This window comes from Dama dama, chromosome 13 (assembly GCF_033118175.1).
Source record: "Dama dama isolate Ldn47 chromosome 13, ASM3311817v1, whole genome shotgun sequence".
NCBI lineage: Eukaryota > Metazoa > Chordata > Mammalia > Artiodactyla > Cervidae > Dama > Dama dama.
The window spans coordinates 32,373,984-32,388,482 of NC_083693.1; the positions used below are offsets into that span (position 1 = coordinate 32,373,984).

Consider the following 14,499-nt stretch of genomic DNA (forward strand, 5'->3'; position numbering starts at 1 on the left):
AATCAGTGGCCAGGATTAGAAATATAGTGCTGCATTTGCTATTGTTGGCGGTTAGTCGTTCAGTCATGTCCAAGTCTTTACGACCCCATGGACTGTAGCCCACCAAGCTCCTCTGTCCATGGGATTCTCCAGGCAAGAGTACTGGAGTGGGTTGCCATTTCCGTTTCCAGGAGATCTTTCCAGACCAGGGATAGAACCTGCATCTCCTGCACTGACAAGCAAATTCTTTACCACGCAGGAAGCCCCATTAATGCTGCAGAGCAGTTCCTAGAAAACCAACTAGAAAGGCTATTTAAGTTCAATAGAAGTTTCTGGTGCTGCGGACAAAGACAATTTAATATCTAGTTGATAAACACAAAGTTACTCCATCCATCAAAGCTTATTTCAAAGTTCTGTCACTTTCAAAAGACTTATCTGGTTTTGAATTTTGCTATTCAAATGTCTCATAAAATTTCGTCAAAAATTTGTACTTATTCACTAAATTCAATTGTATTTTACTAATTTTTTTACAAAATCAAGCTCTTGTCACCTTAACTCATCTCTCAAAACAGGAACCATGCTTAACACAGCATTAGCATACATAGCTCAATGAATTTTTGTTGCACTGAATTATAAGATGCTGGTGAAATATAAAAACAATTACAACTATGAGATAAAAATAGGTTTTTAAACGTAAACAGTAATATAAGTAGGCTTCTGATACATTAAAACACATATATTTATAACAGTATAAGCATTTATCCCTAAAATAAGACAGAACTACAGTAATTGTAGATGTGATTAAACTAATACTATCTAACAGAAAAGTCATTTTTTATATGTGAAGTTTTCACACAAAGATAAAAAACAATGAAGAGCAAGAATGACAGATGTAAATACTTGGAAGAAGAAATATGAAGAGAGACAATTTACTAGTTACATGATGATCAATTAAAAACAAACCAATTCTGACGTCTATTCAAGCCCATTAAAAAAAATTTTCATGGGTTAAAAAAATTCTAATAAAACTACACTGCTAGTTAAGTAGATTTTGCAAGTAAAGAAGGCCATTTTCTTGGTATTATTTCCCCAGACAAAACAATTTTAAGATGATTATTTTTTCTGTAATATTTCCCATTTTGACCATAAGCAATTCTACACATTTATAAAAGGATTTCTAATTTCAACAATCTGTGTAGAAAAAAGTTTTAAGAGACTAACGCATCTTACTAAATAAAAACGGCCTGAACTCGTCCTTTTGTCAATTTTTGCCAATTCTTGGACAGTTAAAGCAACTGGCAGGCTTCCCTGGTGGCTCAGTGGTAAAGAATCTGCCTGCAATGTGGGAGATGAGGATTCAGTCTCCAGGATGAAGTCTTCCTGGAAAATCGCTGACCATCCAGGTAGGAGGCAAAAAGTCTCAGGAATATAGAGATCTCCTCATTTCTCTCTCCAGTTGTAGGTGGTGATTTAGAAAGAAAAAGCAAAACGTAAGAGAACACAAGACCTGACTACCCTGACAGACCTCCGGTACTAAAAACTGGTTATCAAAGCCAAAGCATTCCCCCAAACAAGAGAAAACAGGTTTAGGAGGTAATTCTCTAGTTTAAGAAGGCTTCAAACCAGTTAAAAAAAGAAAACAAATTCCAGATCAAATCTAAACACAGTTTTCTGTAAGGCAGTGGGTAGGGCAGTCAGTCGGTCTCTTGAGAAATGTGTTCTGAAGGCCAACCAATGATACTGGTACAAACTGTGTACAGTGGACCCTTGAACAGAACAGGTCTGAACTGTGTGGGTCCACTCATACATGTGGTTTTTCTAAGTACATACTATGCTGTTGCTGTTTAGGAGTTCAGTTGTGTCCGACTCTTTATGACCCCATGGGCTGTAGCCCACCAGGCTCCTCTGTCCATGGGATTCTCCAGGCAAGAATACTGGAGTGGGCGCCATTTCCTTCTCCAGGATCTTCCCAACCCAGGGATCGAACCTGCGTCTCTTATGTCTCCTGCTTTGGCAGGCAGATTCTTTACCACTGAGCCACTTGCAAAGCCCAAGCACATCTTACAGTACTACACAACCTCCATCTGAAGCCACATATAGGGAAGGCCAACTCTAAAGTAATATACGGATGTTCAGCTGCGTGGTCAGTCAGTGTCCATAATCGCCGTGCTGTTCAAGGGTCAACTGTACTAACCCTTCTCCATGTTCACAGTTGAGATTTGTACCTGGATAAGGCAAGGCAAAGACGAGTTCTGCTTTTAAGGGAGAAGACGGCAAAGAACCCTGAGGGCTGAGATAAGCATCTCTTCCTAGAAAATGTCAGCACTGACTCTGCTGGCTAAGTGGAAAGTGCCCGGTGAAGATCAAAGAGCAGGATGACAAGAGATGCTACAAGGACTGTGGGGCACAGGCAGGCCCTGGTGGTGATCTCCTAACACAAACGAACACATGGGCACAGAGGACTGACTCCACAAAGGCGACTCAACAGTCTGCTGGGGACTTCTGGTAAATGCCAACAGCTGATCCTGCCTTCGTTTGCTGTGCTGAAAAAGCTGTCTTCTCAGAAAGGTCAAATGCTGCTCCGAATGGATAATGCAAGGAGAAATGGCAGTTTGGGGAGGAGACATGTGTTCCTCTTACCCTGGGAGTGCAGTGGAGAGACAGGCAGGCACAGACCTACCTGGGCCCTGGGCCCTGGGAAGATCATTTCAAACACACAAAGGAAAAGAAAAAAACCAATAAAACAGTTTTCAGGATAACAAATCCTAAGATGAAACTCCTTTTGGGGGGTAATGGGAGTCTGAAAATATCAATCATGAATGATCCCAATGAGAAAAAAAGAAGGAAAAATCCTCCCCACCCAAAATAAAGCTGTCAGGTTACATGCCTGATGTGCCTCTGACTCCTGTTAAGAGGACACACACAGGAGATGGGAGAAGAGGAGGAAGACAGCAAGTAAGACTGAGGGAGGGGGGCGGGGAGGGCACAGTATGTCCCAGATGGTGAAAACTAGAATAAGGTGAGCTGACCAAAATTACAGTTATAAGCAACAAAAGGGTCTTTTCCATGCCTTTCAGAACTAGACACACTTACAACGTGGAGAGGCTAGTGTAATGTTAATAGAGGACAGCAGGATAGCAGAGGCTGGTTTTCCATACCTATGTTAACTCCATTTTCCCCAACAAGGAGACTGGAGAAGAAACCAGAACAAGTAGAACAAACCTCATAGAGGAAATGCTGAAGTTTAAGACAGCTGAGAAGTTGACAAGCAACTTCTTAAACCTTCTTGACCCTTCTCAAACAAGTTCAAGTCTCCAAGACCAGAAATGTATCCTGTGGTCCTAAAGAAATCTGCCCTTTTCAGAATTTATGCATAGCAGAGTAGCTGCCAAACTACACACTAAGTAACAAACTTTTTAAGGATAAAGGCACTGGATTCCATAAACTACAGACTAGAAAATCATATGCTAATTTCTTACAAAATTTTAAGAAAACATAAAGATTTGTATATATTTATACAAGCATGAGTTAAATGAAGACATGGACTTTCTAACACAAAGTCGTTATCAATCTAAGCTTATTTCTTCCTCTAACATGGCTAGTAAGTTGGTAATGAGGGGAATGCTATATACAGAAAGGGCCTCAACTTCATCAAAACATCTCATTCACTACTTTTCACTACTTTTTTTTGCATCATGGGGCATGGAGGATCTTAGTTGCCTGACCAGGGATTGAACCTGTACGCCCCTGCAGTGGAAGTGTGGAGTCCTAATCACTGGAATGCCAGGAAAGTCCCTGATTCAATACCTAGTGACCTTCCTTTCTCACCAGGACACATCAAAAAAAAAAAAGAAAAACAAATCACTGTGTTAAGATTATGATGTTGAGAATTTTCTTGGCCTTAAAAAACCACCAAATTTCCTTCATTATTATTGTAATGTTTATTACTATTTTACACACACACACAAAATCTAAGAAAAAAATTATATAGACCCAATTTACTCATATGTAAATACAGGGGTTCTAGTAGGACTATATCACTCTAGTTACTGAAATTTAAATCCAGCTTTTTGGGGAACAAAATAAGGACAACAACAAAAAAAACTTATTAAAAAAAGAAGTGAAGTTGATCCTAACTCCTCACAAATTAATGACAAGATGCAACTGCTGAGACTGTGTTAAAAGAATGCTGTGCCACCCGTGGGAGGTAACAGCGTGTCTGTCTTCGGTCCTGGTGAGATAGTATCTTAGATTGCTTAATTTAAGAGGGAGGCTGACCAAATAAAGTATGTCTAAAGGACAGCAACTGGATTGATGAAAGGATTAAAAAAAAAAAAAAATTCATATCCTGAAAACCAGCTGAAGGACATGGAGAGTTTTCCCCTGGATGTAAAACTAGAAAATAAATGCTCCCCTCAAACATATGAAGTGCTATGCATGTGAGAGGGACCAATGATGGGATGAATGGCAAGACACTGGCAGGAAACAAGACTTTTTGCTCAATATGAGAAAGAAACTGTTTAATCTCAGAACTGGCTGTGAGCTACTCATCCACAGACGTATTCAAACAGAGTACCTGTCAGGGTAGGAGAGATAGGAGGATACTTCTGAAGTCTTCTTCACGGATCTGAAGGAATCAAGACTAGTTGGTTCTAATTCTACCTTTACCTTTTAAATTAAGACGGTTAAGCTGGCTTAAAACTCAACATAAAAAAAAAAAGAAAAAAACTAAGATCATGACATCTGGCCCCATCATTTCATGGCAAAGAGAAGGGGAGAAAGTGGAAACAGTGACAGATTTTCTTTTCTTGGATTCCAAAACCACTGCAGGCAAGGACTGCAGCCATGAAATTAAAAGATACTTGCTCCTTGGAAGAAAAGCAATGACAAACCTAGAAAGCATATTAAAAAGCAGAGATATCACTGCCAATGAAAGTCCATATAGTCAAAGCTATGGTTTTTCCAGCAGTCATGTATGGATGTGAGAGTTGGACCAGAAAGAAGGATAAGTGCCAAAGAATTGATGCTTTTGAAATGTGGTGCTGAAGAAGACTCTTGAGAGTCCCATGGACACCAAGGAGACCAAACCAGTCAATCCTAAAGGGAATTAACCCTGTATATTCACTGGAAGGACTGATGTCGAAGCTCCAAAACTGCGGCCACCTGATGAGAAGAGTCAACTCCTTGCAAAAGATCCTGATGCTGGGAAAGACTGAAGGCGAAAGAAGAGGGCAGCAGAAGATGAGATGGTTAAATAGCATCACCGACTCAATGGACATGAGTTTAAGCAAACTCCAGGAGACAGTGAAGAACGGAGGAGCCTAGTGTGCTGCAGTCCATGGGGACGCAAAGAGCTGGACGTGACTTATCGACTGAACAACAATAACAACAATGGAAATATGAAGGAAATCTGGGAATGGTCTAGACCTGTGTTCGCTGAACTCATCGATGGATTCCGTGAGATATTAACAGGATGCCGTATTCAAAGTAGGCTGAGAAACACTGCGTGTTCCAGGCCATATCGGCAGATCTGACATCTGGCACACACTGACTTTAAGCCATCCAAGGGTAGCCGAATCTCTGTGCCTTTGTTTAGCGCAACTGTTTTTGAAATGCTGCTATGTGTGCTCAATTCCTTTCATAGGAACTTTACTGTGATGCAAGTCTAAATTTCTTTTGGGGGGAAAAAAACCCCAACAACTTAGATTTATGCTTTTAGCAATTAATTAGCAAAAGAACCAAACTAAAAGGAAAGCCAAGTAAGCACATACTAACTCAAAGGACCCCAAAGCTAGAGAAAATCCAGCAATTTGGTCCACTTGCTCAACCAGTGCAGGATCCTCCATCTGCCCTCCTCACTGCAAAGCAGCTCCATGATCTCAGGAGGGTAAGAGAACTACTGGGTGCCAGGCCTGGTTCTGGGGCCCGTATTTGTGTTCTCATGTTACTTTCCACAACTCCCAATGAGTTATTACCTTCCTTTTTCAGAGGTGAAGAAACTAACTCTCAATGAAGTCAAATCTTTCAAAAGTCAAAACAGTTACTGAGTCCCAGGCTCAACGTCTCCTAGAGAGATCCTAAACATTCTTCTCCCAAAGAGAGCAAAATCAGGAGCAGCATTTGGTACAATGTTAGCAGTCGATAAAGTCCTCAAGTCTCCCCAGAAGAGACCCAGAATTCACAGAAGCCCTTTGGGTTAGGGGCACAAGAGTGTTGTCTCTTTGATCCTTGTCACAACTTTGCTTACCAAGATTGATATGGCGATTGATTCCCTTGTGAAAAACTACTGCACAGGTTTGGATGGTAATGTATATGAGCAGTTTAAACCTCATTTACCAGACCTTTCATTACAGAAATGAGTCTTTCTACTTTTGCAGAATAAAATATCCTTAGTTGTCCAACTTCCACTCCCTTGCTCCCAAGATTTTTATCTTACATTTAAGGACTCTGGCTTTGCAAGATCTTGCTATTGTTTAGTTGCTTAGTCATGTCTGACTCTTCGTGAACCCATGGATTGTAGCCTGCTAGGCTCCTTTGTCCCTGGGATTCTCCAGGCAAGAATACTGGAGTGGGATGCTGTTTCCTTCTCCAGAGCATCTTCCCAGCCCAAGGATCAAACCTGCATCTCCTGCATTAGCAAGAGGATTCTTTATCACTGAGCCACCTGGGAAATCCTATTCTAAGATCTTGTGCCGTGTGCTCAGTCACTCAGTTGTGTTTGACTCTTTGTGACCCCAGGGACTACAGCCCACCAGGCTCCTCTGTCCATAGAATTTTCCAGGCAAGAATGATGGAGTTGGCTGCCATTTCCTAGTCCAATGGCTTGGCTTTCCTGTTGGTAAAAGATGCAGGAGCCCTACATGGCTGGAGCCCCACACCTTGATAAAAGTGAGAACGCAGCAGCTGTGACAAGGATGGTATCGGCCCCGTTTGGGCCCCTTAATTGCGAGCTACCCTTTCCTTTGGCTCGGGGAGTCTCCAATATTCTCTCCAGGGTCCTTCCTGCCTCACCCCATCGTGGCCTACCTCGAGGGACTCAGAGCCTGAGTTTGGGGCTGTGTGCTAATGCATGCAGGGTGGCCCACGGGGAGGTGGCTAAGATCTTAGTTCCTTGAAAAATCAGACAACAATGTAGCTTCTGTGAAAACATATTAAATGAGTTTGGTTTCCTAATCTACAAGAGGTCACTACTACTCAGGGCACCTGTCTTTCCCTCTCCCACCTTACCGAGAACATCACTGGTGGCCATGATGTCGCATGTGTACATCGCTGCCATTAGTCGCTGCGGCTTCACCTGCAGTGCATAGCGACAGGCTTCCTTCATGGTGGCTATGAGCTGCCCTGAGAAGGGCCCGTAGCAGTCAGTGAGTGGAGACTCTCCTCTTTGGGAAGCCCTTTTCGCAAAGGCCTCGGAGCCATGGTCTTGCAGCTCCTGCTGTTCGTCTCCACATGAGCGGGTGTCACCTTCCCCCTGACCCTCCTTCGCCAGATCACCCGGTTCTTGACTCTGTTTATTACTTGCTGTCTGTTCTTCAAACTTACTCAGGTCCCATTTTTCCAGGACGAAACACACACCCATGAGCGGCTCCTCGCACATGGGGCCGGAGAGGGTGGCTAGCTGGAAGCCGCTCACAATGCTGTTGCCCAGGTCTCGGTACCGACTGGCTTCTTTTGAAGCTTTGCCATTGAAGCCTGTCCACACTGAATTCTGAAAATCCTCACTTTTATTTACTAGTATGTTGGGCCCACATTTTCTTGGGCCAAATGACCAGATTTGGTCCACTGTGTTCCTCCACTTCCTGCCGGTGAGGTGGTGCTCGAGCTTTCCTTTGAATTCCCAGATTTTCTCTTGGGTCTTCTGATGGATCATCTGAGAATTATTTTTGCCCTCGTTTAGAGAGGACGTTAACTGCTCCATAGAACGAATCAGGTCACTGCTTTCTTCTAGAATCTGAGTGACCTCCTCTGGGAGCGGCAGGGCTCGGACGCTGAGAGTAGCAAGTTTGTTGGGAGTCGTCATTGTGATGAGCCCATCGGAGTCAACCTGGATTCCTTCAGGGATTTTGCTCTGATCCTCCTTTGTTTGGTGGATGACCGCAACTTTCTGTTGTTTGCCGATTTCTTCATTGACCATGTCGACTTTCGGGGGTTTTGTGATTGTTTCTCTGAATGGAATGATGGGTTCAGATACACTGATTTGAATCTTTGCAAACCTACAAAGTTGAGAGGAATAACACAAGGTTATCATCAAAATGGCATCAGAACGCCCATGGAGCAATATTACATAATGAATATTCTACAAAAATGCAGATATATAAAATTTATTTCACTAGGAAATATTGGTGATTTACATTCTATCAGAATTCAAAAACCACTTTCACTTCACATTGAAAAGACTACCTCTAGCAGGAAGAGACCTTCAGTGAGTTCCTTGCATATACCAGAATCTCACTGCTTTGTTCATTCATTCTCAAAACAAATAAACCATGTATTTAGATAAGACTGTTTTGAGTGGAGAATAAATGTTTTAATAAGATTGACATATTAATTCTTTAAAATAATATTTGCCAGTTGAAGAATCTGGATAAGGAAAGCTCAATGATGAAAACTTAATAGAGAGAAAAAAAAAATTCACAGAACATCAGGATATCCACTCAATTCCTGACAGTGTACTTGGCTTTGATGAGGCTCATGGTGAGGCCGGCAAGACTGAGGAGCTTGTGAGCGGCTCTCTCCTAAAGACCTTCTGCAATGACGGGAATGTTCCGTACCTGTACTGTGATTACTGAGCACTTGAAATGCAGCTAGTACAACTAGGGAAATCAAGTTTTATTTTTATTTAATTTTAATTACATTTAAATAGCCACACGTAGCTACTGAACATCTGAAATGTGGCTAGTGTGACTGAGGGACTGAATTTTCAATCTTATTCAACTTTAATATCTGGCCACTGTATTGGATCACAGAAGTCTTGACCCTCAGTGTGGCATCAAGTTCGGAAAGCCCCTTTTCTCACACGCCATCAAGTTTAGTTTCACCCTGCACTTTCTTTCAGATGAGCTGTAAGTTCACCGAGGGCAGGTTCTGGAAACTGGCAGGGTTTGAGTTTCATGATGATAAAACCAGGCCATCTTTCTTTTTCTCTTATTTTCTGTCTACCTCATTCCCAGGTAATACTAAGGATTTGGTCTGGTCTACCATTGGCAATGTAGATGGATATATGTATAAATGTACATATATATGTACATACATAAGCGTATATGTATGTACACATATATACTATGAGATATCTCTGGATCCTGGAATAATGCTTTTTCCCTGGGAAATGTAATTCAATAAGGAAATTAAATACTGAAAGTAAAACGTTTTGAAATGCTTACTTTTTATTCTAGGTTTGTTTTTGCTTTCTACATTTTGTGGGTATAGGGCAGGTATTTGGTTTATCTGATTTTATACTTTTTGATAAATTTGAAAATTCAATAAATGGTTTTCTAAAAATAATGTTACCACAAGTGGTTTTAGAATACAGAATCCAAATAGAATCATAAAATGTGGAAGAAAATTAAAATGTTGTGAAAAAATAATCCCTTTCAAGGAAGATGGTCTTGCCAGTATGTTTACTTTCAAGGATTAGTTTATTCCAATGCTATATATATTGTTGCAGAATATACAACAAGATGGATATCTACCTGACACTTTATCATTACTCTGACACTTGAACTTGATAAAGGTGGCAGACACAGACAGAACTGTAGTTCAGTCTTACCTAAGAACTGGCACTTATTTTCAAACATTCACATGCTCTGCACTGCCAGGGTTTAAAGAACCTTTAGCCTGAGATGTAAAATCTAAGATAAAATAACAATGAAAAAAGATGTATATATACATATATGTCTGTGTGTGTTTTCTTCCCACTAATCCCTTATTATGTACGAGGCACTGTGGTACATGGTTTACATGTGTTACTTAGTAGGTGTATTACTATCCTCATTTTGTAGAGGAGAAAACGAAGTAAGAAAGATCAAATAATTTCTCCAAAATCACAGAACAAGTAAGCTGGGTTTCAAGTCTAGGTCCGACCTCAATGTGTTTAGCCATTATGCTATCCGGAAAAATCCAATTAAACAGCATATTAAAGGAATAATTCACTACAATACTAAGTAGTTTTTATTATAGGTTATAAAAATTGATTTGTATTAGGACATCTGCTAAAATATCACATTAAAAGTATCTAATAATCTATTCAACTATCTTTACAAATGCTAAATGGCGTTCAGTAAAATTTAATATCCATTCCTGTTTTTTTAAAAAGAAAAGCACTTAGAAATCTTAGAAACAGGAAAATGTTTTTAAAATTATCATTATTTAGAGAAAGTTCATACACTGAGAATACTCAAGAAAACAGATTGCACAGCTACTGAAACTGTGAGAGTGAGTCCATCTATGACACTGTCCCATTTTCCTTCTAGTATAAGGTCCAAAGGGCTGAAAGTCTCATCAGTCCTTCTAATTTCTAAGGTTTCCAAGAATTCTCCCACAGTCATCACTTGTAAGAATAATCAGGATCACTCTGCATCATGGAAAGGTTGGTGTGTGTATGTATGGCTGTCATACCTGCAAAGTGCCTCAGAGCTAAAGGTTCTTTAAACCCTGGCAATGCAGAGCATGTGAATGTTTCAAAACAAGTGCCAGAGGCTCAGACTACATTAGTAATTTCCCGTGGCTTCCTGCCATATCTGAGCATTACTGCCTTGAGAGGGGCATGGTGAGAACTCTGACAGTTTTGCTGGCCAAAAGACCATAGGTAGCCCCCTTGTCTCTGAAACCTGTACTAACGCATTCCTGAACATGTATGTCAGTGTCAAAAGGGCTTATATATTAGAAGGCAGGTTCTGTCATATGAGAGGTTAAAAAAACTTTAGAATTTTCTATATGTTCTAAGTATAACTGCAAACTTTAACAGTCATATCGAACAGTACACAAAGCAAAACTCCACTGATCTATGACTTGTCACAATGTGAACACTCATGTAAACCACTACTCAGGTTAAGAAACATTACTAATCCTCAGAAGGCCCCCTCATGTGTTCTTCTAACCCCATGAATGTAACCACTATCTTGATTTTCACTGTAATCCATTTTAAATTATTTTTTATCACCTAAACATGTAACCCCTATAGTACATATGTTCAGTTTGGCCTGCTTCTTGGACTTCATGTAAATAGAATCAAACTTATTTTTTTCAGTTGTCTTCTTTTGCTCAACATTATGCTGTGAGATTCATCCATGTCTGCACAGTTAGCTTGAGATTATTGTATAAAATTTCATAATTTTTTATCCAAGTTTTTTTTCAGCTTTTGCCTATTAAATTTTTTGTTGCTATGAATATTTTTTAAAATTTATTTATTTTTTAATTGAAGAATAATTGCTTTACAATATTGGTTTCATTTCTGCCATACATCAAGCTATGAATATTCTTGATTCATCTGTCCACTGTGTGTTACATACAGATAGAATAAAAACGAGAGTGGATTTGCCAAGCTATAGGAAATAACTATCTTCTACCTCAGGAGATAACACCAAGTAATTGCTGACTTGAAGTAGAATTCTAAGTACCCAAAAGTATTATTTTTAAAGGCAAGTTAATGACCTGAGAAATGTAAGGTTACTTAACAATGGGTTTTAATTTGGTAGCAAAGAGTGCAAAAAGAAAGAAAATAGTTCAAAAATGCCAAAAAATAACTTTTAAATATTATTAAAAAAATAAAATAAAATAAACCCTCTGAGGGACTTTCCTGGTGGTTCAGTGGTTAAGAATCTACCTGCTAATGCAGGGGACACTGGTTTGATCCCTGGTTGGGGAACTAAAATCCCACATGCCCTGTGGCAACTAAGCCCGTCCGCCACAACTACTGAGCCCAGGCAACCTACAGCCCGTGCTCTGCACCAAGAGAAGCCACTGCAGTGGGAAACCCAAGCACCATAACTAGAGAGGAGCCCCTGCTCCCACAACTAGAGACAGCCCGAGCACAGCAAAGAAGACCCAGCACAGCCAAAACTAAATATATGAATAAAATCACACACACACACAGAGAGAGAGAGAGAGAGAGAGAGAGAGAGAGGGAGAGAGGGAGAGAGAGGGAGAGAGGGAGAGAGAGGGAGAGAGGGGTACAGAATATAAACCCCAAGTAGGTGGAGCTACAGAAGCAGCTCTTCTCATTCTACTGTATTAGTAGTAGTAGTACAGGGGAACTACAACACCACCTACTACTACTACAACTAGCACCACCACCACCAATTTTGGTTGTTTTAAGAATTAAATGAGACATGAAGACTTTAACAGTGACTGATATGTAATATTTAGCAGGTAATTATGTTGATTACTTATAATTATTATTTAACTATAATGATTATGGTTATTAAAGTCCCAGAAAATTGAAAAACAAAAGGAAGGAAGGCCACTATAGGGCCATTCATCAAAGAAAAATAAATGATCAATAAATACATTAAAAAACGTTTCAGTATCATTACTAAGCATAGAAAGTGTATATTAACAATGAACAAACATTTGTCTTCCAGACTGATGAAATTTTAAAAAATTATGATATACAGGGCTGCCAAAAGTTTGGGAAAAGGAACACTTTCAAATACACTTTGCTAGTTACAGTGTAAATTGGTACAGACTTGAAGGATAATACGGATCATAAGCCTAAAAAATATGCCAGCAATATAATATGCCACCTTTTGAGTTAGCAATTGCTAGCAATTAGCAGTTTATCTGAACTAAATAATCAGAACTGTATATATAGATATCTGTAGATAGTTGAGTATGCATAGAACAGACTAGGGATTTATCAACCCAAATGTAATGGTCATATTATTTCTGCATGGCAACTGAATGATTCTTTTTATTCTTCTGTATTTTCCTAATTGCTATAATAAACATATATTACCTTTGGAATAAAGAGGAAAAATGTAACTCACAAAAAGTTATTTGGGATGCCTATTTTATGACACTTACATATCACTATGATAGAAAAATATGAAGATTTACTGAAGGTTTGTACTGCAGAGATGACATCAATAAGGAAGAAAGTCTATCCTAATTACAGCCTAAGTTCACAAAATATGATTTTGTTTTGTTGCCCTGACATGCTGTGTGTATATATATGCTTAAAGTAAAATACGTATTTATGAAAATATTTTATGACTTACACTAAAAATGCAAAATCATGCAAGTAGAGCAGTGAATACTGTTAGTAAAATTAAATCTATGATCCAATAACACAATAACAATTCATGTTTAAGTTGAGGGCACTTAGTTTTTCTCCAACAACAAACCATAGTATAAGTTCAAGGGGTTTAGCAAACACTAAAATATCCCATTGATCGGGGGCTCCATCTCGGTTGTCACCTAACCTTTCTTTTAGGTCATCCAGGCAGCGCTGAAGGTGCACTTCCCCTGCTGTGACTAAAACGTGCTCTCCTGTTTCCTGAATTAAAATCTGGACACAAGGATCAGCTTGGTTTAACAGTTTCATTCCTTTGACGAGTTGAGGCATTTCACCTAGGTTAACAAAATGAAATACTGATTACAAGGTAAGGACTAACATAATCCAAAGACGGCATACATGGGAAAACTCATGACAAATTCTGAAGGGAAAAGCATAATGCGATGAACTTTTACAATAATGGTTTACTCCGTTTTTCCAAATAATACAGCAATGTGAAGAAAACTATCCTCTAATAATTTATCTGTACAGACAGCTAACATGAGACACATGTCACAAACTTATCATCAAGGCTCCCAAAGCTGAGCCATACCACTTCTTCAAACTCTCAGCAGATACAAATTACCATTATTATACTTGTAAATCACCAAAATATATTAGAAACATATATACATGTAGAAATGTAACAGAACTCTTTCCACACAGTACCTACAAAACTATAAAATCAGTGTTCTAATTAGTATGAGAAAACGAGGTCAGAAAAAAAAAATCACCATCTTCATTTCATCAAAATCTGTGTAACTGGTACGTGGGACTGTAAAAATTGATATCATGACTTAGTAAAGCCAGTGACGCATGTCTTCCATTGGACTGTGTGTAACTTTGTGAGGTGCATTTTTCAGTAATAACAGTCACTAAAATCAAGCGCTATAATAAATGAGGCCTAGAAACAGATCTGTGCAGCTATCTTACAAAGTGTTATGGTAAGGTTTTAAAAAATAATGAGGCCTCATTGTGGAAGGCAGACTCCAAGATGGCCCCAAGTCACCCTTGTCTTCTGCTAGCCAGACTCCAGCGCAGTCCTCTCCCACAGGGAACCGGGCTGGCCCGTCGGACCAACACAATATTGCAGAACTGGTATGTGACTCCTAAGGCAGATCACAGAAGGCTTCTGCTTTAGTATCCTGGACTCCTGGTGAAAGCCAGTCACCACACTGCACTCCAGGACCACCAAGCAGCTCTGAGGAGAGGTCCCTGTGGAGGAACCCAGGTCCGCAGTGAGCACCGAC

At 39.8% G+C, this 14,499-nt stretch overlaps 1 protein-coding gene across 2 annotated transcripts in view; it reads right to left on the minus strand.

Annotated features, from left to right (window-relative positions):
• Positions 1-14,499, minus strand: part of EFL1 (elongation factor like GTPase 1) — a 111,583-nt gene that overhangs the window by 13,885 nt on the left and 83,199 nt on the right. For both annotated transcript variants that reach the window (XM_061158826.1, XM_061158825.1), the window contains exons 17-18: positions 13,398-13,545; positions 7,207-8,192 (exon numbers count right to left, since the gene is read on the minus strand). In XM_061158826.1, the coding sequence (XP_061014809.1) occupies positions 7,207-8,192; positions 13,398-13,545 (1,134 nt within the window). The remainder of the gene's footprint in view (positions 1-7,206; positions 8,193-13,397; positions 13,546-14,499) is intronic.